Source organism: Pristiophorus japonicus, chromosome 8 (assembly GCF_044704955.1).
Source record: "Pristiophorus japonicus isolate sPriJap1 chromosome 8, sPriJap1.hap1, whole genome shotgun sequence".
Classification (NCBI taxonomy): Eukaryota; Metazoa; Chordata; class Chondrichthyes; family Pristiophoridae; genus Pristiophorus; species Pristiophorus japonicus.
Window position 1 is genome coordinate 221,921,834 of NC_091984.1, and position 25,891 is coordinate 221,947,724.

At 46.8% G+C, this 25,891-nt stretch overlaps 1 protein-coding gene across 2 annotated transcripts in view; it reads right to left on the minus strand.

Moving 5' to 3' along the window:
* Positions 1 to 1,685: 1,685 nt before the first annotated feature.
* LOC139269019 (sodium- and chloride-dependent GABA transporter ine-like) overlaps positions 1,686 to 25,891 on the minus strand; it is a 134,570-nt gene continuing 110,364 nt past the window's right edge. For both annotated transcript variants that reach the window (XM_070887954.1, XM_070887953.1), the window contains exons 10-13: positions 25,415 to 25,514; positions 21,547 to 21,647; positions 15,017 to 15,187; positions 1,686 to 8,009 (exon numbers count right to left, since the gene is read on the minus strand). In XM_070887954.1, coding sequence (XP_070744055.1) covers positions 7,941 to 8,009; positions 15,017 to 15,187; positions 21,547 to 21,647; positions 25,415 to 25,514 — 441 coding nt within the window. In that variant the 3' untranslated portion in view covers positions 1,686 to 7,940. The remainder of the gene's footprint in view (positions 8,010 to 15,016; positions 15,188 to 21,546; positions 21,648 to 25,414; positions 25,515 to 25,891) is intronic.

The following is a 25,891-nucleotide window of genomic DNA, read 5'->3' on the forward strand; positions in this document are numbered from 1 at the left end:
AGTGGTAACATCTTCTCTACGTCTACCCTATCAAACCCTTTCATAATCTTAAAGACCTTTATTAGGTCACCCATCAGCCTTCTCTTTTCTAGAGAACCCCAGCCTGTTCAGCATTTCCAGATAGGTATAACCTCTCAGTTCTGGTATCATCCATGTAATTTTTTTCCAGTGCCTAAATATACTTTTTTGTAATATGGAGACCAGAACCGGTGCACAGTACTCCATGTGGTCTCAACAAGGTTCTATATAAGTTTAACATAACCTCTGCTTTTCAATTCTATCCCTCTAGAAATGAACCCCAGTGCTTTGTTTACATTTGTTATGTCCTTAGTGAATAAAGCCTAAAAACAGGTTTAGATCATACATAACAACATAAAAAATAGGAACAGGAATAGGCCATACGGCCCCTCGATCCTGCTCCGCCATTCAATAAGATCACGGCTGATCTGATCATGGACTCGGCTCCACTTCCCTGCCCGCTCCTCATAACCCCTTATCGTTTGAATAAATTTAAGACAGAAATAGACAGTTTCTTTAATGTCCCAGCTTCCATAGCTCTGTGAGGCAGCTAATTCCACAGATTTACAACCCTCAGAGAAGAAATTTCTCCTCATCTCAATTTTAAATAGGCGGCCCCTTATTCTAAGATTATGCCTTCTAGTTCGAGTCTCCCCCATCAGTGGAAACATCCTCTCTGCATCCACCTTGTCAAGACTCCTCATAATCTTATACATTTCGATAAGATCAACTCTCATTCTTCTGAATTCCAATGAGTAGAGGCCCAATCTACTCAACCTTTCCTCATAAGTCAACCCCCCTCACCCCCGGAATCAACCTAGTGAATCTTCTCTGAACTGCCTCCAAAAGCAAGTATATCCTTTCGTAAATATGGAAACCAAAACTGCACGCAGTATTCCAGGTGTGGTCTCACCAATACCCTGTATAACTGTAGCAAGACTGCCCTGCTTTTATACTTCATCCCCTTTGCAATAAAGACCAAGATTCCATTGGCCTTCCTGATCACTTGCTGTATCTGCATACTATCCTTTTGTGTTTCATGCACAAGTACCCCCAGATCTTGCTGTACTGCAGCACTTTGCAATCTTTCTCCATTTAAATAATAACTTGCTCTTTGATTTTTTTTCTGCCAAAGTGCATGACCTCACACTTTCCCGCCTCTCTATTGGAGAATATGTGATAACCAGTTTATTATAAATGTGTTAATGCCTTCTTTAAGAGGGTTGAAGAGTTGGATATGGATGCATTAAGCTTCGGTACAAAACAATAATTCTCAGCCTTAAATGACCCCCATCATTGCATCTTTCAGTTTAGAACTAAACCAAAAGCTGTTTTTATATTGCTCTTTTAATGTTATTCTGGAAGCCCAGCATCAGTGAGCCGGCTCCTGATGTTTATGCTGTTAAATCCACTCTCAATAGCCCAGTGGGAGTCCCACAGGCCCGGATTCTGCCATTAAGTTATAGAAAACAAATTTACCATCATAAATGCCAGCAGCCAGCTCACAGATGCAGAATCCGAATTAAACAAACGGTATAAAAATACAGTCCCCACCGCTTATAGCTCATATGTTGGAGCTACCGCCATTTGCCCGTTATGTAGGTTGGGCGGTTTAAAGGGGTAACGACAAGATTGTAATAAATCACTGCTGAATAAACAAGACTGTACAGAGTGTAACTAACTTTATTTTAAACACAGCTGTTAAAAAGTTAAATATGTTATAAAATGTTTATTAAAAACTGTAACAATTAGTGACATTAAAAATGATATTGAATAGAAATTTACACCACAGTTGTCCTCTACCAAAAAATTTTGGAATACAAGTCTGAACAGTCTTTCTCTGGCAGTGTAGATGCCAAACTAAGCCCTTCTTTGTGAGGGCTGGTTTGATAATGGGTGCGGCTTCATAACACGGCGCCAGACCCGCAGAGCCGACATCAGTCGGCGTTGCCATAATCTCTTCGCTGCCCAGATCCTGTTCCATAAAAGGTGAGCAGTTTCAGTGCGGAGAACTGTGGTTAGTCAGTCAATGCTCATATAAAATATACAGAAAAATAAAATCAGGTTACAAACTGTGATTTGGGCCTTGGACACAAGATAAAGTTTGACGAATGCATAATCACGAAGTACAGATGAGGGAGACCATTCTGCCTCATCCTTTCATTGGAAACACGAGTCTCCCCTTCACAGCATCTGTCTCTAAAATGATTGCAGAGTTTTTGCTCCAATTATCATTCTGGTATTCATCGTTGTGAAGTAGTGCTTCCCAACATCAGTCCTTGAAATTCTCTTTTACGAGCTTGTGCCTTTGTCCTGTAGTCATGATTGTAGCATGAAACAGTCTTTCAGTATAACCATCTCTCTAATTTTATAAGGACTCCCCGTCATTTGCATCCTTTCAAGACTGAGTTTTCTAATCTTTCCTCATAACCCAGTCCTCAGACTCGAGGGGTCAGCTTTGTGGCCCTTTCCTACACCTCTTCCAGCATTTGTATGTTTTCCTCGTCTTGTGTTTACTAGAACTGAATGGAGTATTTCAAAAGCACAGCCTGACCAGAGCACAAGAGCTTCAGCATACTGGCTCAGACATTTGTTCTACTGATTATTCTGCACAGCTAAGCATTCTATTGGCCTTATTGATTGCTCCATTTCAATGACTGGATATGGCAAGTCTACCAACAGTCCCAGCTCTCTTTCAATAGTGCCATGCCTTTCATCAATTATGTCCTACATCTTCCAGCAAGACCATGAACTTGTATTGAATTTGAATCTGCAATAGTTCTGCCCATTAACACATTTGTCCAGATCCTTCTGCAGCTCTCGGTTTCATCAGACTGCCAATATGACCAACTTGTATTGTGTGTCTGAGTCTGTGCAGATTCGAAACTGTACTCATTGCAGCACCAAACTGGGGGACATTCCATAAACTGTAGTGCAACACTATCTTAAAGGGGGATCTTGAAAGACTAATTCTCATTAAAACAATCTGAAGCGTTACAAAAATAAAATGAATCTGAAATGATATGCAATATTAAGACTCTGAAGGGATGCAAAGGAAGGGAACAAGGAACATGGATGGTGGCCAAGCTTGGATTGCTTCATTATAAGGATAGGGTTTGAGTTAGGGTTACTCCGTTTGGAGCACCCTGTCACCCTTTAAAATCAAGATGGATGAAGTGGAGTATATTTGGTGAAGCTTTACAGAATGGATAAGAACTTAACTTATAAAATATGAAGGCATAAAGTTAGATTAGATGGCAGGAGGTACTTCATTTGTAAGAGGGTTGTTACTCTCTGGAACCGGAGTTATGGTCAGTATGGGCGTGCAAGAGTTCCTGAGTGAGGCGGATGCTGTAGTGGGTGGAGGGAGTTAAATATGTTGCCAACGTCACGATCCCCTGGAGCTTTCTCAACCGTCTTATGGAGTTGGGGAGAAATATTCCAGTTTCCCCCCCGAAATTGCTCAGCTTCCCCCCCCCTTCCCTTTCACCTGCCGCAGGAGTTAACAGTACTGGAAGGAGAGGTGTGGGGTGTGGCAGTATGAGGTTGCATAGTCTAGTGGATAGCGAGTAGGTTTGTATATTTGAAGGTGTGAACAGGTCACCCACCTCGCTTGGTCTCTCCAGGAGAAAATGGCTGCCAACTGTACCTTCCCGAAACAAGGTCGCGATTAATCAGTGATTGACACCCACATAACCACAAACAGCACTTTGGAAAAGCATTTTAAAAAATAACACAATTCATTGTACATATAAACGCATAACCATCCCTGTGTCACAAGTGTGACTGTAAACCCAAAGCACTCCATTGCAGATCAGTTGTAATCAGGAATGTTGAAAAACATAAATGCAGTCACCGTTTAAAACACAGAAATAATGTGCTATAAAGTACTTGCATATTAACAAAGTCACTTCCCTCTCTCCCCCAAAATAAACAATCGACAATACTGTCAAATGTCAGTATTAGAGATTCTTCTCAAAATTTTCTGATTACAACACACCCTGCAGTGGCTTTATGGAGCAAAAACGGATTTAAAAAAAAGAGCAGTTTTAGTAATAACAGGTTTGCCATACTCGAGGTTTGTTTCAATAAAAAAATTTGGTCATCCACAATTAAAACAAAAATCAGAAATTACCAATATGACAACTATAAGGACACAGAAAGACATGATACTTTTCGACTCAGCAAGTCGACTAACCTGGGAGGCAGGTTTGGTATAAAATGAAGGCTCACTTTTTCCCCCCCTCCAAATTGAGGATAAACGCCACCCTCTCGCCACCAAGAGAAAACCCCCCCCTGTCTCCTTCGGCCACATGCCATCATCTCCTCCCAGGCTCTCACCATATTGCTCTCAGGTGGCCATTAAGGGTTGCGTGTACGTCATCAGACTCCCCACTTGCACTCCGATCGATCTCCGACAGCGTCCGGTGAGCCTCCGATCAGCTCCGACCACAGGTTTCGGGCCCTACCCTCTCTCTCCGCCTTCACACCTGATTCCGGCGGTGTTTCGGGCCCTACCCTCTCTCTCTGCCCTCGCACCCGACTGCGTCGGCGCCTCTGCTCTGCCTTCCCTCTGCGCATCCGACTCCGGTGACGTCTTGGCCTCCCTCCGGCCGCCAGTCCCACTCGACTGCGGAGGCAAAAGGAGCTGAAGGAATCGCGGTGGAGCCCGTCGAGCACGTGGCGACTGCAATGGCGGCGGCCACTCTGACCCCTCCTCCTCCTACGAACTGGACCTCTGGCCATCCCAATGCCTGCCCTCAACCGGGAGCTAAAACCTAGGAGAGGGAAGCATAGCCTCAAATCTCTCACCCCCACCCTCCACGCCTCGGATCTCTCACCAAATCTCCGAAGGTCGCTGCTTAGCGCCGAGTTTATGGCTCACATCCCACCGTAGGCAACTAGGCCCATACAGTAGGGCCTGGTCTCCAGTCGTCTCTTGCCACTGGGCCAAGACCTCGCTCTGCTAAGCCCGTGTGGTAAATGGTGTGCAACGGCCACCCCACGTTAAAAGAACTCAGACACAGGCATCTTCCACCCACCTGCATCCTCCACCCCACACCCAATCACCCGCCATCCTAAGCGATGCACCTTTCCTGGGGCGGGAGTTGTTTGGCCTCCATTCAGCAGTTCCACATAACCGTGCACCATTGGGAACTCAGCGAACCTGCGTCCCAGCACTCGACACACTTCTGTTTTATTTAAACCTGCAAACAGTCATTCTCGATTTCAGATTAAAACAATGAATATTCACCGGGCTGCATCGAAAACTAAAAATCAGGCATACATGATTAAGACAGACAGACAACATAAGCAGATTCTGGGTCTGAATTTGATAAAATGTCATTCAAGTTTCATTTCAGCCCCAATATGTATTTCCTGCATTTAATAAATATTTATTTTCCAACAGGACAATTTAAAAAACATACAGAAATTTGTCAGATGCAGAATAATTAATTTATGTTTTTGTGTTGTGCAGAGGCAAAGAAAAGAATTTCACCGTTAGAGGTATTACAAAAATACTGCTCAACAGATCTTCAATCTATCAGAGCAGGCTGACAGGTGGTGTTAACTGCCTCACAGCACTCCCAGATTTAAAAGAATTTTTCCCTTGCTAACTTGCTTCCAACCCCTCGTGCCCTGAAGATATTAACTCCCTGCTGAGCTACAATTCACCGGGTGCCAGTCACCCTCTGGTAACGTGTGTGTGTGTATATGTGTGCCCGTGCGTGAGGGCGCGCGTGGGCATGTGTGTGGAGATCACAGCCTAGTCCGACTCTGTCTGAAGCAAACGTCTGTACACTTGCACCTCCAGCTGGGGAGCCTCTGGACAGTGGCCAGCTGTGGGAACAACGGCTGAATTCTCTTCACTAACCCAGGGGCGCTGAAGTCAATTGCAGCTCTGGGCAACATCAGTTAACTGGGCACATTGGAGATGTGGGACCCTGTGTACGGCTAGCTCAGCTGTTGACTGCTTAAGCCTTCTGAACCACTTGAGGTGCGGTAGGGGGACAGGCATAGATTAAAACATTACTGGACCACCAAGCACATCACACCTTAAACTCTCAGTTCTAAAACAGCAGGCGATATTAGCTAGTAACAATGGTGAGTCGTTGAGGAGTTGACAATGGGAGATAAATTGCATTCTTCCAGTGTTTTCACTCGGGCTTCGGTGAAGTGGAATGGTGAGTTAAGTGAATTTGTTTACACATTATCTATGCAATATGTGAAAAAAAAATCAACCAGTTGTATTATTCGATTAGATTGTAGATTCTTTTCTCTAGCGAAGCTTGGGCTGTGTCCGTTGAGAGTATTCTGAGGTACACAACACAGGAAGTACGCTCAACGGTGGTGATTGTAATTTGAGGTGATGAATTGCGTCAATCGACTTTAATATGGCCAATACGTTTTGCAACATAATTTTAAATTGAATTTTTCCCAATGCCAACGCAGTTTCACGAACCGCCATTGTGCCTTCTGTTCCCTGGCATTAACGGTTACTTGTGTCCCTTGCCGCCACCTACTGAGCTCATTGCCATTATCCCTTGGAATCTTTTCACACAGGGACAGAGAGGCTAATTATACCTAATCGCACAATTCCAAAATGAGAAGTTAAAAGTCTGCTCCATTGCACCAGTATATGCCTATTTTGCCTTTAAGCAAAAAGAAATTTCAGTGAAACTAACTGACCCAACAACACATACACACGTTTAAAAAAAGAAATATCACATGCTCGTTTCTTTAGTGAGGTCAATGCTGTCAGTAAGGATGGTAGAACAGGGTATGTACACGCCAGACTTCAATCTGACCACCAGGTCCCCGTTAGCATGGATAGAGAATTGGCTGGCTAACAGAAAGCAGAGAGTCGGGATAAATGGGTCCTTTTTGGGTTGGAAATCGGTGGTGAGTGGTGTGCCACAGGGATCAGTGCTGGGACCACAACTGTTTACAATATACATAGATGACCTGGAAGAGGGGACAGAGTGTAGTGTAACAAAATTTGCAGATGACACAAAGATTAGTGGGAAAGTGGGTTGTGTAGAGGACCCAGAGAGGCTGCAAGGAGATTTGGATAGGTTAAGCGAATGGGTTAAGGTTTGGCAGATGGAATACAATGTCGGAAAATGTGAGGTCATCCACCTTGGAAAAAAAAAACAGTAAAAGGGAATATTATTTGAATGGGGAGAAATTACAACATGCTGCGGTGCAGAGGGACCTGGGGGTCCTTGTGCATGAATCCCAAAAAGTTAGTTTGCAGGTGCAGCAGGTAATCAGGAAGGTGAATGGAATGTTGGCCTTCATTGCGCGAGGGATGGAGTACAAAAGCAGGCAGGTCCTGCTGCAACTGTACAGGGTATTGGTGAGGCCGCACCTGGAGTACTGCGTGCAGTTTTGGTCACCTTAGTTAAGGAAGGATATACTAGCTTTGGAGAGGGTACAGAGACGATTCACTAGGCTGATTCCGGAGATGAGGGGGTTACCTTATGATGATAGATTGAGTAGACTGGGTCTTTACTAGTTGGAGTTCAGAAGGATGAGGGGTGATCTTATAGAAACATTTAAAATAATGAAAGGGATAGACAAGATAGAGGCAGAGAGGTTGTTTCCACTGGTCGGGGAGACTAGAACTAGGGGGCACAGCCTCAAAATACGGGGGAGCCAATTTAAAACCGAGTTGAGAAGGAATTTCTTCTCCCAGAGGGTTGCGAATCTGTGGAATTCTCTGCCCAAGGAAGCAGCTGAGGCTAGCTCATTGAATGTATTCAAATCACAGATAGATAGATTTTTAACCAATAAGGGAATTAAGGGTTACGGGGAGCGGGCGGGTAAGTGGAGCTGAGTCCACGGCCAGATCAGCCATGATCTTGTTGAGTGGCGGAGCAGGCTCGAGGGGCTAGGTGGCCTACTCCTGTTCCTAATTCTTATCTTCTTATGTTCTTATGTTCTGTTGGAATTATGTCATTGACTGGAGATACTGACGAATAAAGGCGCTGAAAGAAAAGGAAAGACATTTTATTTACACTAAACAAGACTCTGGACTCCTTACTATTGTCACCAACCTATTCCCTGTCACTACCAGGAAATATGTATCCCTATCATTTCTACATAACCAGGCCTATGTGACTTGTTTTTCTGTGTGTCTATTCGCATGTGCATTTTGGCTGCCGCTTCGAACCCGAGCCATTCACTTTGATTTCCATTTCTTTCTCCCGCTTTTTCTTTTCTCCGTCCCTCCCTGACCAGGCTCTCCTGTTGTCATGTCGTCTTTCATCTCTCCTCTCTCGGATACTCTGCCCTCCCAAATCTCTATCCCAACCCTTCATTACTCTTCGACCTTCCTACTCTCCTGCCGCCATCCCAGGCTCGACTCCCTCGTAGATAAGCCAACAACTTCCCTCTATGCCTCTCGTCATCTTCCGAAGGGCCCACTGTGACACTAGTCGCTTTCTCCCCACGAGTAACAACCCCAACTGCCCCATCCTATCTCTCACAGACCTTGCCGCCCAGCTTGTCCGCGGGGGAGCTAACCATGCCAATCTCCTCCTGTCCAACTCATCCCTCCAAGCGCTGACCCTGTGGACTCTGGCAGTGGATCAGCCATCTCACCGACTCTCTCCGCATCTCCTTGCAGAATGTCCGTTCGCTTGTGACAAGACCCTAGCCATCCATGAGCTTATCGTGGATGATTGTGTCATGTATTCAACCGTCATTGTAACCCATGTATAAACTGACCTAAGCTGTACACTGTGAGAACACTGACCACTAGGTGGTGAATTTGCGGGAGACACTCCTAACCTGGACTTTCAGGTATAAAAGGGGAAGCTTAACCCATCTTCATCACTTCAGTGCTGGCTAATAAAGGTTACTGGTCACAGAGTAACCTCTCTAGTATGGGCCTCGTGTGCATTTGTACTGTACAGTAAGGACATATTATTGGCGATGAGAAACTGGGATTTAAACCACGCGAGCATGGCCACTAGCAGCACAGACGAGAGGTACTGTGTTGGTGATGATTGGGACGATTTTATTGAGAGACTACAGCAAAGTTTCGTCACTAAGGAAGCGCTGGGACAGGATTTAGCCGACAAACGCAGGGCTCACCTCCTGACGGTTTGTGGATCCAGGACATAGTCCCTGATGAAGGACCTTCTAGCGCCAGAGAAGCAGGCGGACAAGAATTTTGAAGAGCTCAGTAAGTTGATCGGTGAACACTTTAAACCGGCGAGCAGCAAGCACATGGCGAGACACCGGTTTTATACGCACCGGCGGCAAGAAGGGCAAAGTGTTCCAGACTTCGTGGCAGACCTCAGGCGACTGACAAGCCTATGTAAGTTCCCAAATGCATGCAGAGCGGAGATGCTGCGAGACTTTTTTTATTGAGGGCATCGGGCACACTGGGGTTTTCAGGAAACTGATTGAGACCAAAGACTTGACCCTGGAAACGGCGGCTTTGATGGTCCAGACATTTATCTCAGGGGAGGAAGAGACCAGAATGATGTTTGATAAAAATCTTGGTTTAAATGCAGCAAATGGACAGGGTGTCAACATTGTTAACGCGGCACACAGTTCTCCAGGCAGACAGGGGCAATCGGACATGCCCGAGCATGTAGTCAAACGCAAAGAGGGAATTCAAGAGACAATGGCTAGTTGAACGGCAATTCATGCCATCGCAAGGGACAATGCGGCCAGTAATGGGGCCATCAACACCTGTCAATGGTGCAGTGAAGGACAGTTACAGAGACAGCCAGAGATGATCGACTGGTAATGGACCTTTTGTTTCCAACAACGGCTCATGTTGGAAGTGTGGAGGCAAACACACAGCCAGAGCTTGCAGGTATCAGCAATATACCTGCAGAAACTGCAACGTCAGCGGTCACTTGGCACGTATGTGCAGGAAGCCTGCAGCCAGGTTGATGTACGAGGAGGACGGGCCCGATGTAAGCCCTACGAGGCCAAATGGACACTGGGGGAAATCACTGGAAGCTGAAGTTCAGCGAGTTCATGTGGAGCACATATACAGTTCATACACCAGGACGCCACCGATAATGATGAAAGTGCTCCTCAATGGCATCCCAGTATCAATGGAGCTAGACACGGGGGCCAGCCAGTCCCTGATGAGTATCAAACAGTTTGACAAGTTGTGGGCGTCCAAGGCCAGGAGGCCAAAATTATTGCCGATTGACGCACAGCTACGGACATATACAAAGGAGATCATTCCGGTGCTAGGTAGCGCCATGGTAGTCGCGACCCACAAAGATTCGGAGAACAGGTTGCCACTCTGGATTGTCCCGGGGGACGGTCCCGCACTGCTGGGGAGGAATTGGCTTGCTGTCATGAACTGGAAATGGGGCGATGTCAATGCAATTTCTTCTGTGGAGCGAATATCATGCTCACCGGTCCTGGACAAATTTGACTCACTATTTCAACCCGGAATTGGCACTTTCATGGGGACCAAGGTAGTGATTCACATAAACCCGGACGCCAGGCCAGTACACCACAAGGCCAGAGCGGTGCCGTACGTGATGCGGGAAAAGATAGAAGGTGAATTGGACCGCCTGCTGAGGGAAGGCATCACCTCGCCAGTCGAATTCAGTGACTGGGCGAGCCCGATTGTGCCGGTGCTCAAGGCGGATGGGTCAGTCAGGATATGTGGCGATTACAAGGCCACCATCAATCGGGTGTCACTCCAAGACCAGTACCCGCTACCGAGAGCGGAGGACCTCTTTGCGACGCTATCCGGTGGCAAACTTTTTTCAAAATTGGACCTGACCTCAGCTTACATGACCCAGGAGCTGGTGAGTGAGTCGAAGAAGCTGACCACCATCACGACACACAAGGGTTTGTTTGAGTACAACAGATGTCCGTTTGGGATTTGCTCGGCCGCTGCGATCTTCCAACGTAATATGGAAAGCCTTCTCAAGTCGATTCTAAGGACAGTGGTTTTTCAGGACGACATCCTCATCACGGGTTGTGATACTGAAGAACACCTCCACAACCTGGAGGAGGTGCTACGCAGACTGGACCGGGTAGGTCTGCGACTGAAAAAGGCGAAGTGAGTCTTTCTAGCTCCAGAGATAGAATTCCTGGGGATGAGGGTAGCAGCAGACAGGATCAGACCGACTGCGTCCAAAACAGAAGCGATCCAGAGAGCACCCAGACCCCGTAACACGATGGAGCTGCATTCGTTCCTGGGGCTCCTGAACTATTTTGATAACTTTCTTCCCAAACTGAGCACGCTGCTAGAGCCGCTACGCAAAGGTCGCAAATGGATCTGGGGGGGCACAGCCAGGAAAGGGCTTTTGTTAGAGCACAAAATTTGTTATGCTCCGACAATCTGTTAATGCTATATGACCCATGTAAGGAACTTGTTTTAACATGCGATGCGTCGTCCTATGGGGTCGGGTGTGTGTTGCAGCATGTTAATGCCAAGGTTCAGTTACAGCCGGTAGCTTATGCCTCTAGAAGTCTGTCCCAGGCAGAATGGGGCTACAGGATGGTAGAAAAGGAAGCGCTTGCATGTGTATATGCTGTAAAAAAAAAAATGCACTAATACCTGTTTGGCAGGAAATTTGAGCTGGAGACAGATCACAAACCCCTATCGTCCCTTTTGGCCAACAACAAGGCCATAAATGCAAATGCATCGGCCCGCATACAGAGGTGGGCACTCACGCTAGCCGCCTATGACTAAACAATTCGGCACAGAACCTGACACTGAAAACTGCGCCGATGCACTCAGCAGGCTCCCACTAGCCACCACCGAGGTGGCACCCGAGCATGCTGCTGAGATGGTCATGGCTGTTGAAGCTTTCAAAAGCGAAGGCTCACTCATGACAGCCCGTCAGATCAAAGTCTGGACAAACAGAGACCCGCTACTGTCAAGAAATGTGTCCTGAATGGAGACTGGGCAGCCACTTACGGGGCATGCCCTGAGGAATTCAAACCATTTCAAGGCGCAAGGATGAACTCTCGATTCAGGCCGATTGCCTACTATGGGGAAACCGAGTAGTCATGCCCCAGATGGGCAGAGAGATGTTCATCAGAGAACTTCACAATGAGCACCCGGGCATTGTCATGATGAAGGCAATTGCCAGGTCACACGTTTGGTGGCCAGGGATAGATGCAGACCTGGAACTTTGTGTTCGCAGGTGCAACATGTGTGCCTAGCTGGGCAATGCGCCCAGGGAAGCCCCCCTGAGCCCCTGGTCCTGGCCCGCCAAGCCATGGTCACGCATCCATGTGGACTACGCAGGTCCTTTCATGGGAAAAATGTTTTTGGTTGTAGTAGACGCCTACTCCAAATGGATCGAGTGTGACATTCTCAATTCAAGCACATCCTCTGCCACGGTAGAAAGTCTACGAGCAATGTTCGCCGTCCATGGTCTACCAGACGTCTTGGTCAGCGACAATGGCCCATGCTTTACAAGCATTGAATTCTAGGACTTCATGGCAGGAAATGGTATCAACCATGTCAGAACGGCACTGTTCAAGCCGGCCTCAAACGGCCAGGCAGAACGAACAGTGCAGATAATCAAACAGGGGATGCTCAGAATCCAAGGGGGTTCCCTACAAAGCCGCTTATCATGCCTCCTGTTGGCCAATAGATCCCGACCACACTCGCTCACAGGGGTTCCACCCGCAGAGCTGCTAATGAAAAGGATGCTCAAAACCAGGTTATCCCTTATACACCCCACCATGAAAGAAATTGTTGAGAGCAGGCGCCAGCCACAATGTGACTACCATGACGGGAATGCGAGGGCGCGATGTATCGATGGCAATGACCCTGTCTTTGTCCTCAAATGGCTCGCAGGTACGGTGATTGCCAAAGAGGGGAATAGGATTCTGGTAGTTAAACTTACCAATGGACAAATCTGCCACAAACACGTGGATCAAACAAAAAGGTTCAGCAACTTCATAGAAGTAGAGGAAGAACACGATTTAGAGTTCACTCCACTACAGGTGACCAAACACTGGAACCAAGTTGAGGAGAGCCCAGTCACTGTGGGCAGTCCAGACAGGCCTGAGGCACCGCAAACAGCAGACACTCAGGCCAGCGCCCAACAACCGGAGCCCCAACTCAGGCGCTCTACAAGGGAGCGTAAACCACCAGAGAGACTTAACCTGTGATCCCAATAAGACTTTGGGGAGGGGGGGGGGGGGAGATGATGTCATGTATTCAACCGTCATTGTAATCCATGTATAAACTGACCTAAGTTGTACACCGGGAGAACACTGACCACAAGGTGGTGAACTTGTGGGAGACACTCCTAACCGGGACTATAAAAGGGGAAGCTCCACCCACCTTCATCACTTCAGTGCTGGCTAACAAAGGTTACTGGTCACAGAGTGATCTTCTCTCTAGCATGGGCCTCGTGTGCATTTGTACTGTACAGTAAGGACATATTAGATTGCATCGACATCATGGTCCTGACCGAAACTTGGTTGAGAGGTGATGACACCTTACCTTTAAACGAAGCTTTCCTTCCTGACTATACCGTCCACCACTTGCCCTGCTCAGACCGTGGTGGTGGTGGTGTGGCTCTCATCAGCAAATCACACCTTGGTCTATCCCCCCTACTCCTCCGACACTTTCTCCTCCTTTGAGCATCTCACCTTATTCCACCCCTCTCATTTAAAATTCTCGCTCTCCACTACCCTCCCAAGTACGATAAAAATGTTATCACCGCGATATCCCCACTGCTTTCCTCCCTCAGCCTCTGCACCGAATTACTTCTCATCCTCGGTGAGTTCAACCTCCATCTCAATTCACCATGCTCTCCCTCGCCTGAGTTCACTACCCTCCTATCCTCCCTTAACTCCCCAACCTATATTCACGGCCACTTCCTTGACCTTGCCATCTCTCGTGGCCTCCGTGTCAATTACAGATAAGACCATCTCTGACCATTTCCTCGCATCGCTCTCCACCCACATCCCCCCTCCCCCACCCAACCCGACTTCCTTCTGCATCCAGCCCTGGAAAAAACTTTCCCCAAACACTCTTACAACTGTGCTGATCAACTCCAAACTGTCCAGCCTTTGGCCCTCCATTCACCATGCCATTTCTGCAGCCACCGATCTGCTCAACCACACCCTCACCACAACCTTTGATGTCCTAGTAAACCCATTACTCTCTCTCACCCTGGCCATTCCCCATGGTACGGCCCTCATTTCATTCCCTCAAGTCCAAAGGGCGCAGACTTGAACGAATGTGACGGACAACTGGTTTAGCCATTCACCGCCAGGTCTGGCTGTGCCACATAAAGCATTATCGGATCCTACTCTCGTCTGCAAAAACTGCTCACTATTCCAGGATCATTCTGGAATTAAAAGATAACCCCTGGCTAATATTCTCTACTGCTAACCGTCTTCTTAAACCCCTCTCCCCGATCTCCACCACAGTCACCTCCAACAACAAGTGCGAGGAGCTCACGGACTACTTTGTCTCAAAGATTGAGACCATCCAATCAGCTGCCTCTGCCAGTTTCCTTCCTTCCCCTAGCCCACCGGCCAAACTTCATCCCACCTGCCCTAGCCCTGAACTCACATCTTTCTTCAGTTACTCTTTGATCTCCCCTTTTGACCGCTCCACGCTCATCTTGTCCATGAGGCCACTTCCTGCTCCCTTGACCCTATTCCCACTAAACTGCTGACCACCCGACCCCCATGTTAGCCGACATTGTTAATGTTTCTCTCCCCTCAGGTACTGTCCCTCTTGCCATCAAATCTGCCGGCATCACCCCTCTCCTCCAAAAACCTTTCACCCCACTGTTGCTAGCTACCGCCCCATCTCCAACCTCCCTTTCCTCTCCAAAGTCCTTGAATGTGGTGTCGCCTCCCAAATCTGTGCCCATCTTTCCCGGAATTCCATATGTGAATCCCTTCAATCTGGTTCAGTACTGTCCAAGATGGCAGAAATGACAAGCCTTGATCCTTACAGCGAGTGGCTACATATGCAGCACATTGAAAACACCTCTCCGATCCCTCCCTCCATTACTCTCACCTGAATGAACGAGCCTTTGCTAGTATACAGGGTGTGCACAGCTCCAAGCGGGATCCAGATGATCGAACAGAGGGAGATAATCCAGCCGAGGCCCTCTGCCCAAGGTGGATAGGTGTACATTTTACCGTATTGGGCAGGGGTGTAGCGGATTATGCTGGACACAAGGATAAGCTGCAGGAAATCAACATACAGAACACATTAGCGGCTACCTGTACACAGACTAGTTTAAAAAAAACGTTACGTTTGTGAACAGCTCAATCCAATTTTAGGATGATTAAGTCACAGATGAATAATTTCATGAAATGTCCTATTTCTTCTCATTCCGCCCCCCCCCCCCACCACACACCACACCATCTATGAAAGCCGAGGAATGCTGGGCTCCTGCTCGACAGGTGTTGGTCGCCGCCTGCTACCTTGTCCAAGTGGCCATTCTTCACAGGCAAGTTAGTGGCGTGAAAATTGCGGTCAGGGGATTCCTTCGGCCGAATGCTTCTGACCGGAATTTTTTTTAACGAAAATACCCGGTGGTCCCGGAGGAATGTAGGATTGTGGTCGGAGGCCTAGTTGTGCAGTCCAGCGTACGGGAACATGTCTTCCAGGTACGCATTCGTATCCTGGGATCACATGGGCCTGGACCACCAATGGCCATCTAGTATTCCCATTGATAATAATGGGAACTGCGATTGATAGTAATGGGAGCTTGTACATTGAGAATAACCCCCCAAAACAAGAAACACAACACATTAAATAAAAAAGCAACTCACATATTTAAAATTAATTGAAATTGAACGTAATTAAATGTTTTAGAAAAAAATTTTTTTTTTTTTAATGTGTTTTAATAGGGTTAAAAATAAACTTACCTTAATGGACAGGGTTTTTAATATAAAAATTAGTGATTAAATTTAATTTTTCTATGTTTTAAAACTCATATGCTGGTAAAAGTAGGGTTTACGCCTGCTTTTACCAGTCGTAAGAGTTTGAAGGACATTCGCTGCCCAATCTCTGCCCCATGGATGTCCGTCCTGTGGGGAGGAGTGCGATCTGTCAAAAGACATTTTGATAGATCGCAAAAACCGGTTCTTGCCGCATGCGCATCACGCGCCGAGAAGTGGTATTTGCGAGGCCTCGCCGGGTGCGAGCGCACATCGTTCCGCCCGGAGAGACTGCAATTTTCGCCCCATTATTCCCCCCCCCCCCCCCCAACCATCCGCCAGTCAGCTGATTGTCCCAAATTTCCGACTGACACCTTCATCCCTGCGGGGAAGATGAAGGGCCAGGTCGGACAGCACACCACTGCGTCACTGATCAACTAACCGCGCTCAGAGCAGTGATCCATGCGGGGACATTCCCGATCTCTATGAAAGCAAAACATCATCATCATCATAGGCGGTCCCTCGTGTCGAGGATGACTTGCTTCCACGCCAAAAAGGGATGAGTTCCCAGGTGTTTCAATGAAGGACCTAATATTCCAGATCCCGAACCACATCTCGAAGGGTGGAAGATGCCTGTGCGTGGATTTTTTTAACGTGGGGTGGCCGTTGCACACCAGCCACCACACGGGCTTGACAGAGCTAGGTCTTGGTCCAGTGGCAAGGGTTAACCAAGACGACTGGAGACCTGCTCTGCTGCACGGACCTAGTGCGCACACACATCGCAGTGTGGGCTGGGCCCGTGCTGCCCCTGGGCAAAACACTGCGGATGCTGGAAATCCGAAAGAAAAGTGCTGGGAATCACTCAGCAGGTCGGGCAGCATCTGTGGAGACAGAAACAGAGTTAACGTTTCGGGTCGATGAGGTCTGACGAAAGGTCGTCGACCTGAAACGTTCACTCTTGTTCTCTCTCCTGAGAGAATGCTGCCTGACCTGCTGAGATTTCCAGCATTTTCTGCTTTTATTCCAGATACCAGCATCCGCAGTATTTTGCTTTTCTACGATTCTGAGTGTCTGGAAGGGAGAGGTGGGAGGAGCAAGACGCTAATCCCACCAAGATTTAGCTTCAACTATTTACTAAACGGTCCTCTTCAATAATTCCAAACCTCAATGGATTGCACATTGTCTGACTTTGCAATTCAAATCATAATTCATTGAAGGGGGTTTCAGCTCATCCACGTTTTAAGAACCATGTGTCTGTGTGCACTTCCTGTCTGCAAAATTTACTTTCTATTTCAGTTTAAGCCACACTTCTGTGCCAACTTTTCTAGGACCGCATTTATATAAAGAAACTGCCCAGATATAACCTCGTCATTATCATAATTACACCATCCAGCCAGGAGCACCTTAGTTTTGCATCTTCCAACTGCTTAGCCAGTACTGCAGAGAAAGTGAATACTCCATCCAACTCTACTTCTCCCTTTCTCAAATAGTCATAAACTTTGCTATACGGCTATAAGTACCCTATACACTTCCTGTCTACAAAATCTTACTTTTTGTGACACTTCCGTGTCACCACCATCCCCTCCTCTCCTCTCCCCCCATTATAAATTCCATGTCCACATCTTTGTATTATTAAGATATGTATGTTCTTATGGAGATTTCGATGTTAATTCAGTCGACATCTAGAGTACATCTAGTGATCCCTGCTCTGTGAAGTCTGACTATTTGACACACTTTGAGTCTGCCTGCAGGTACAGGCCCTGACCACTGGGTGTCACTGTGGTGTCGTTTAAAAAAAATATATATTTCTCAACTTTCAGCGTGTCAGTAAAGTAACTACAGCAGAGTACTAAACCTTCCTTTTACATTTTTAGCTCCAAGACCAATATTTCACCCCCATTGGACATTTCAAGCCTCATTGGTCCTGCCACTGCTGTTGGTCACGGGTCTGTCCTGGCTCTGATGTGACCAGCGCACTTGCTTTCAATTTTGCCACCATCTTGTGTTTTGGCAATCCTGTCCGATATTTCATTCCCCCTACTCTCCTCTTACCTGCTTCTGATCTTGGGCTCCCGGTGCGATTGGTGCACCCGTAACCCTGCTGCCTATCCCCCGCCCACTCCTGAAGAGGAACCAAATTGGATACGGTCACATAGTGGGTATGTTAATGGACTCGTAATCCAGAAGCCTAGACTAATGAGCGGATTCACAAGTTCATCATGGCAACTGGGGAATTTAAATTTAGTTAATTAAATAAATCAGGAATAAAAAGCTAGCATCAGTAATGGTGACCATGTAACTACTAGATTGTCGTTAAAAACCCATCTGATTCACTAATGTTCTTCAGGGAAGGAAATCATAGAATGGTTACAGTACAGGAGGCCATTCGGCCTGTCGAGCCCGTGCTGGCTCACTGCAAGAGCACTTCAGCTAGTCCCACATCCCTGCCCTTTCCCTGTAGCCCTGCAATTTCTTTTCCTTCAGGTACTTATCCAGTTCCCTTTTGAAGGCCACGATTGAATCTGCCTCCACCAGCCTTTCAGGCAGCGCATTACAGATGCTAACCACTCGCTGCGTAAAAAAGTTTTTCCTCATGTCACCTTTGGTTCTTCTGCCCAAATCTGTGTCCTCTGGTTCTCGACCCTTCCACCAATGGGACAGTTTCTCCCCATCTACTCTGTCCAGATCCCTCATGATTATAAACACCTCTATCAAACCTTCACTGCTCTAAGGTTGTGGGTTAATTGCTTTAAAAAGAAAAAGACTTGGATTGATATAGCACCAGATATCCCAAAGCGCATTACAGCCAATGAAGTACTTTTGGAGTGTAGTCACTGTTGTAATGTAGGAAACGCGGCAGCCACTTTGAGCACAAGTCAGGAGTGTGATGGAATATTCTCCACTTGCCTGGTTGAGTGCAGCTCCAACAACACTCGAGAAGCTCGACACCATCCAGGACAAAGCAGCCCGCTTGATTGACACCCCATCCACCACCTTCAACATTCACTCCCTCCATCACCGGCGCACCGTGGCTGCAGTGTGCACCGTCTACAAGATGCACTGCAGCAACTCGCCAAGGCTTCTTCAGCAGCACCTCCCAAACCCACGACCTCTAGCACTTGGAAGCAAAGGCAGCAGGTGCATGGGAACACCATCACCTCCAAGTTCCCCTCCAAGTCACACACCATCCTGACTTGGAAATATATCGCCGTTCCTTCATCATCGCTGGGTCAAAATCCTGGAACTTGCTCCCTAACAGCACTGTGGGAGCACCTTCACCACACGGTCTGCAAAGGCTCACCACCACCTTCTCAAGGGCAATTAGGGATGGGCAATAAATGCCGGCCTTGCCAGCAATGTCCACATCCCAGGAACAAATAAAAAAAAGCACTTCCACAACAGCAATATGATAATGATCAGATAATCTGTTTTTAGTGATGTTGATTGAGGGATAAGTATTGGCCAGGACGCTGGAGATAACTCCCCTGCTCTTCTTCAAAATACCTGTAGCACGCCATGGGATCTTTTACGTCCATTTGAGAGGGCAGACGGGGCCTCGGTTTAACGTCTCATCTGAAAGACGGCACCTCCAACAGTGCAGCACACCCTCAGCACTGCACTGGAGTGTCAACCTAGATTTTTTTTGTCCTCGAGTGCCTGGAGTGGGACTTGAACCCACAACCTTCTGGCTCAGAGGCGAGAGTGCTACCCACTGAGTCACAGCTGACAAGTGGTAGGCCTTTTTTAATAATCAGAGTCCTATACAAGGGAAGGCTTTGTGCATACTTCACAGAGAGATGGTTGAGAATGAAGAACTACCCCCCCGGTCCATGCTTGGAGCGTTTGCATTGACGCATTTTAAGGAGAGTTTGGTACATACATCAGAGAAAAGGACCTCGAGGAATTTGGGGGCAGGATGGGAGGAGGCTCGTGTGGAGTATAAACACCACTGTAAACCTGTTGAACCGAATGACCAATTTCTATGCTGCAGATCCTATGTAATTCTGTATATTCACTACCTGCCACTCCCAATCAATGAAGGTTTAAGTAAAATCCCCCAGAACAATAATTTTATTATTCGTCTCTCTGACTTGTCTGCATATTTCTCCATTTCCCTCCCACAATTAGGAGACCTTTTGTATAATCCCAATAATCTAACCATCCCTCTACTATCTCGCTGCCACCACCGTAACCCGCATCCTTGTGAGTGCCTTTTTTAATTTTACTTTTTAAGCGCAAAAGTGGCTGATGTAATAAAAGTTGGGTCTTCTGACACGAAGTAGCCGAGTGACACGGTTCCAAATAATCAGTTGACTGACTTCAGACAGCAGGCATCTGACTTGCTCTACATGTATAAATAGCTCCTGATCTGACATTTATTTACTACTCAAAGAAACCATGAAAAATACAGCCACTTGCTCCCGCCTCCTGTTCCCCCGTCGGAGTCATAGTGTAAAATATGCCTTTTAATCCCTGCTCCCTGAGGTGCCATTGCAGCCTCTGTGAATAATAACTTCATCCCTCATTAGTTGGATCAAATCTGTCCAAATTGATTGTATTTAAGGCCTGGCTTTTAAGTGGTGCAGCACTGCACAGTGGTATCTCGTTCAGGGCATCTGCATGGTTTGTGTAGGAAATGGTGCACTGATGCAGTAGAGGGTACTCTCAGAGATCATGGCAAGCCTCCTTGTTTGAGGAAAGGTAGAGGGAGCTTCAGAATGCATCTGGCTGCATATCCTGATCTGGGAATGCTTTGATTACTGACGCTAAAAGCCAAATGTGGCACCACCTCCTATTTGGCAATTTCTCACTGAGTGCAGAAACAATTCAGTACATGGAGGGGGCTCTCAGACTGGTAAAATCAAATACCTTTCTTTATTATGACCTTCTGAATATGCTGATCCAACAACTTAGTGCCGTGAGATCCACAGATTATCTGGTCATTGTCACATTGCTGCTTGTGGGAGCTTGCTGTGCGCAAATTGGCTGCCGCGTTTCCCACATTGCAACAGTGGCTCCACTCCAAAGGTACTTCATTGGCTGCAAAGCGCTTTGAGACATCCGGTGGTTGTGAAAGGCGCTATATAAATGCAAGTCTTTCATTCTTTAATGAAGCCAGGCCTCAAAATGTGACTGGCAACACATACGAGGATGTGGCATCTTATCTGAGAGAGAAACCTCCAGCAGTGACGAGTTGAAGAGTAACAGTGCAAGCAGAAGCTGCAATCGTCCTTGGGAAAATGAGTTACCCTATGTGCATTGTCTCCCCATACTGGAAAAATGTCTGCTGTACTGTTATGATTCGTGCACGCACAAATGACCAAGTGAAATGGTATTCTTCACGTGTAAAAAGGAGACATCCATATTCATGCTGCTTGTATACCTGTATGTTTGTGTTGCAACAACTGTAAAAACCAAAAGTAGCTTTTTCTACTGTGTCTCCCCGCTGGCAGCATCAGGTGGCCGGACGGTGCGCTCTGCTGGGGTCTGTTAGGACCCACCTCCTAGTGTTAGCTTTATGCGGGCCTCAATCGTCAACGTCACACAGCACAAAGTCTCACAGGTATCTCTGTAACCGAAGTGGCTTAACTTTCCCTGGTACTCCAGCAGGAGATCCCGCGGGTGAGAAAGGTTATTAGGAAAGGTCGGTTTACTCACTGTGACGAGCGATGGAGAAGCAACCCACCAGCACAGCTTGAAGAAGAGGTTTGGAGGAGCCCCCAGCATTTCCTTGTAGTTGTTGGATAATCGCCGAACACCTGGAGTGAGACCAAGCACAGAACCCAATGAAGCTGTTGTTCTATAAACAGTGTCTTGCCTTAAAGAGGATGTGTAATCTCCTAAATTACAACATAATCCTAAACATTATAAAGACCAATGTTGCTCACTCACTCACTCACTCAGTCAGTCATGGTTACTGTGTTTAAGCAGTAGAGTGATTGGCTGGAGGAAGTCTGGTGGCATCCATTCTTTGACCTTGTAGATTCTTCTGCTCACGTGACAGTGTGACGTTCGCCTCCTGTGACGCCGCGGACAGTGGTAGTGAATTGTGAGCAGTAAAACCCCTCGTTTCAGGTCGCAAGGAGGAGGGGCTCAACACAAAATCTCTCCACTGCCCACACTGCCTCAATTCACAGGTTCGGAATCTTAAAACAGGAGCCAATCAGAGGGAGGCAGTGCGAAGCACGTGGATCTCTCTCCCTTTTCAATCGTTAATGTTTCGAAGGGTCACAAGGCGTTTCAAAAGGGAAATCGGGTGGAGAGCAGGAGAAGAGTCAGGGGCAGTGATCGAATCACGTTCAATAAATAGGTTTTGAGCAAAGGGAAGATATACGATATATGGCCAGACTATAGTCTTGATGGAGGTAGATTCAGCCATTGATGTGCATGGAGGGAAGGGGCCAGTCAGGAAAGCCTAGGGTGCAAATTACAGTGTAGGACATTCCACCCATAGGGTGGGGTGGGGTGGGGTGAGGCCATGAAGGAGATTATTTTAAAATTGAATGTTGAAATAAATGAGCTGGCAGGCAGCGGGATGAAACATGTACAGGATATATGTTGCAACTATTACCCTTACTCATCATCCGATTTTCATACTGCTGAATCTACAATACAGTTCTTCAAACAAAGTTATTTTGCATCAGTGTCATTGTGCTCTTCTCCTGTAATGAACAGTTCCTTACAGGCTGGGCACGTAATGCAAAGACCATGGTTGGAATTCAGCCCGTGACCACATTTGTGGAATAGTCCATTGAAACAGGAGGAATAGCATAAAACTTGACAGTGCAGCTGTACATTTGGGATTTTGGGAGAAAAAAAAGGATCCATTACTGGTTTAAAATTAATACCAGGCTCATTTGCAATTTATCTGCAGTTTTTGCACCGGACAGCTCCTCAGCTCATCAGTATTACTGTAAGGGAGCTTGATGCAGAGAGGAGAAACAACAGGGTAAGGAAATGAAAGCGATGGGGCAGAGAATATAAGAAATAGGAGCAGGAGTTTAAAAAAAAAATTTGTTCCAGGGTGTGGGCGTCGCTGCCCTCCCGAAATGCCTGAGGTGGTGGTGAGCTGTCTTCATAAACCATTGCAGTTCGTGCGGTGAAGGTATTATTGTTTCTCATAGCGGTTTGTTCCAACAGAATGGCTTGTGAAGCCATTTCAAGGGGCAGTTAATCGTCAATCACATTGCTGTGGGTCTGGAGTCACATATAGGCCAGACCAGGTAAGGGCGGCAGATTTTCTTCCCGAAAGGACATTAGTGAACCAGATGGGTTTTTACGACAATCTGATAGTTTCATCGTCACCATTACTGACACTAGCTTTTTATTCCAGATTTATTTAATGAACTGAATTTGAATTCCCCAGCTGCCCTGGTGGGATTTGAACTCATATCTCCAGATCATAGAAACATAGAAAATAGGTGCAGACCATTCAGCCCTTCGAGCCTGCACCACCATTCAATAAGATCATGGCTGATCATTCCCTCAGTACCCCTTTCCTGCTTTCTCTCCATACCCCTTGATCCCTTTAGCCGGAAGGGCCATATCCAACTCCCTCTTGAATATATCCAATGAACTGGCATCAACAACTCTCTGTGGCAGGGAATTCCACAGGTTAACAACTCTCTGAGTGAAAAAGTTTCTCCTCATCTCCGTCCTAAATGGCTTACCCCTTATCCTTAGACTGTGTCCCCTGGTTCTGGACTTTTCCAACATCGGGAACAAGCTTCCTGCATCTAACCTGTCCAGTCCCGTCAGAACTATGAGATCCTCTCTCATTCTTCTAAACTCCAGTGAATACAGGCCCAGTCGATCCAGTCTCTCCTCATATGTCAGTCCTGCCATCCCTGGAATTAGTCTGGTGAACCTTCACTGCACTCCCTCAATAGCAAGAATGTCCTTCCTCAGATTAGGAGACCAAAACTGAACACACTATTCCAGGTGAGGCTTCACTAAGGCCCTGTACAACTGCAGTAAGATCTTCCTGCTCCTATACTCAAATCCGCTAGCTATGAAGGCCAACATACCATTTGCCTTCTTCACCGTCTGCTGTAACTGCATGCCAATTTTTACGACAATCCGATAGTTTCATGGGGCCCAATTTTCCCCAACCCCTTTATTCGGCCGCGCTTACCCTAAATGCGCCGACTTTGCGCGCTGGAAACAGTGCCGAAAAAAAAGTGGCCCCATCCTGCCCACTCTGCCGAGTCTCTGGTGTCCCAGCAAGGCGTACACAGTGCAGTGGGAGCCGGAGCAACAGCCCAGCGCAGAAAACACCGTCGGCAGCTGCACGCATGCGCAGTGGGGTCTGCGTGTATGCACAGTGGAGTCTGTGCGTATGCGCAGTGGGGTCTGCGCGCATGCTCCTCGCCCTCCCAGTGTGTCCTGCGGGCTGTGAGCAGGACCCGATGCTCGCAGCCCCTATCCCTGGCCGAAGGGACGGCCCGATGTTCGCCTGGTGAGTTGGGAATATCTTGCAGTATTTATTCAGGGTTGCTCAGAGTTGTCAGAAACTGAATGCATCATATAAACAAAGTATAAAAGTTGGGAATTTGGGTAAAAGTTGGGAATTCGGTGCAGAGAGGGGAAGGAGGTTCTGTTTTTTGGCTTCAATACTTGTAGTGGTTCATGTTACATATTTAAATATTTCTTATAATCTACCTATAACTTAAACTAGATCAAGTAATGAGTTAAAAAACTATTAGCTAAGTTGATCAAATGTTGAAAAGTTGTTTCCCCTGGCTGAGATTATCCACTTTGGACCAAAGAAAGATAGATCAGAATAAATGGTGTGAAGCTCGGAACGGTGGTGCTTTAAATGTACTAACCTGCGCCGGATTCTTAACTGCCCGCAATGTTTTTCAGAGCTGGCCACATACGCTGACCTAAGTCGATTTGGAGTAAGTTTTAGCTGGCCAAAATGGCATAAATGGCCAAAACTGGCGTAAGTGGCTGGGAACTTGAAAAAAAAACTCAACTAAAAAAAAAAATCACACTAACAGTTACTATGGAGCAAGTTTATTGGGGAAAATTGAATTTTTTTTTAAAACTTACTCCAAAAAAGTTGGAGCATGTCATGGCCAAAATTGGGCCCATGGTCACCATTACTGATACTCCCAGATTTATTTAATGAACTGAATTTAAATTCCCCAGCTGCCCTGGTGGGACTTGAACTCATGTCTCCGGATCATTAGTCCAAGCCTCTGGATTACTAGTCCAGTAACATAACCACTATGCTACCGTGCCCATAATAAACATGCCATACGGCCCTTCGAGCCTGCTCCACCATGCAATAAGATCACGGCCGAGACTCAACCTCAACTCCATTTTCCCGCCCGCTCTCCATATCCCTCAATTCCCCCTAAAACGCTATCTATCACAGCCTTGAATATACTCGATGATTCAGCATCCACAGAGGACCAGGGTTGGACAGAGTAAAAGGAAGGGGAAGGACTGCAACAGGAAGATAAGGAGGGAGCAAAGTCGCAGCCAAGTAAATGTTGACGCGGTAAAATGAAGACTCTACCATAAACCCAACAAACGGCCACAACTTCAAAGAAAGCCAGGAACATGAGAGAGACGACGGCTGTGTAATGATCCATCAGTTGGAAGAAATAAATTCCACCCTTTAAAAAACACACAAAAGTTATTTAATTACCTCTAGCCTTACATAGACAATATTTACATCTTCACTTGTAAAAGGATCCAGAGGATCGAAAAGATATTACAACATAGTAAAATAAGAAAATGCTGGAAATACAAGACAGGTCCACCAACATCTGAAACAAGAATGAGTTTGGTGTGGACCTGCCTTGATCGAGCGGCTGTGTATCGCCAGCATTTTCGGTCTTTAGTTCAGATTTCCGGTATTCACTATTTCGAACTTTTAATTTGTGCCGCAAGACAGTAAGTGAAGTTTGATCACCAAGCATCAGCCAGCCTAACCCCAGGGTCACACTCCGTGTGAAACACCAACAGTGAATGCTGGTGCTCAGTGCCATCC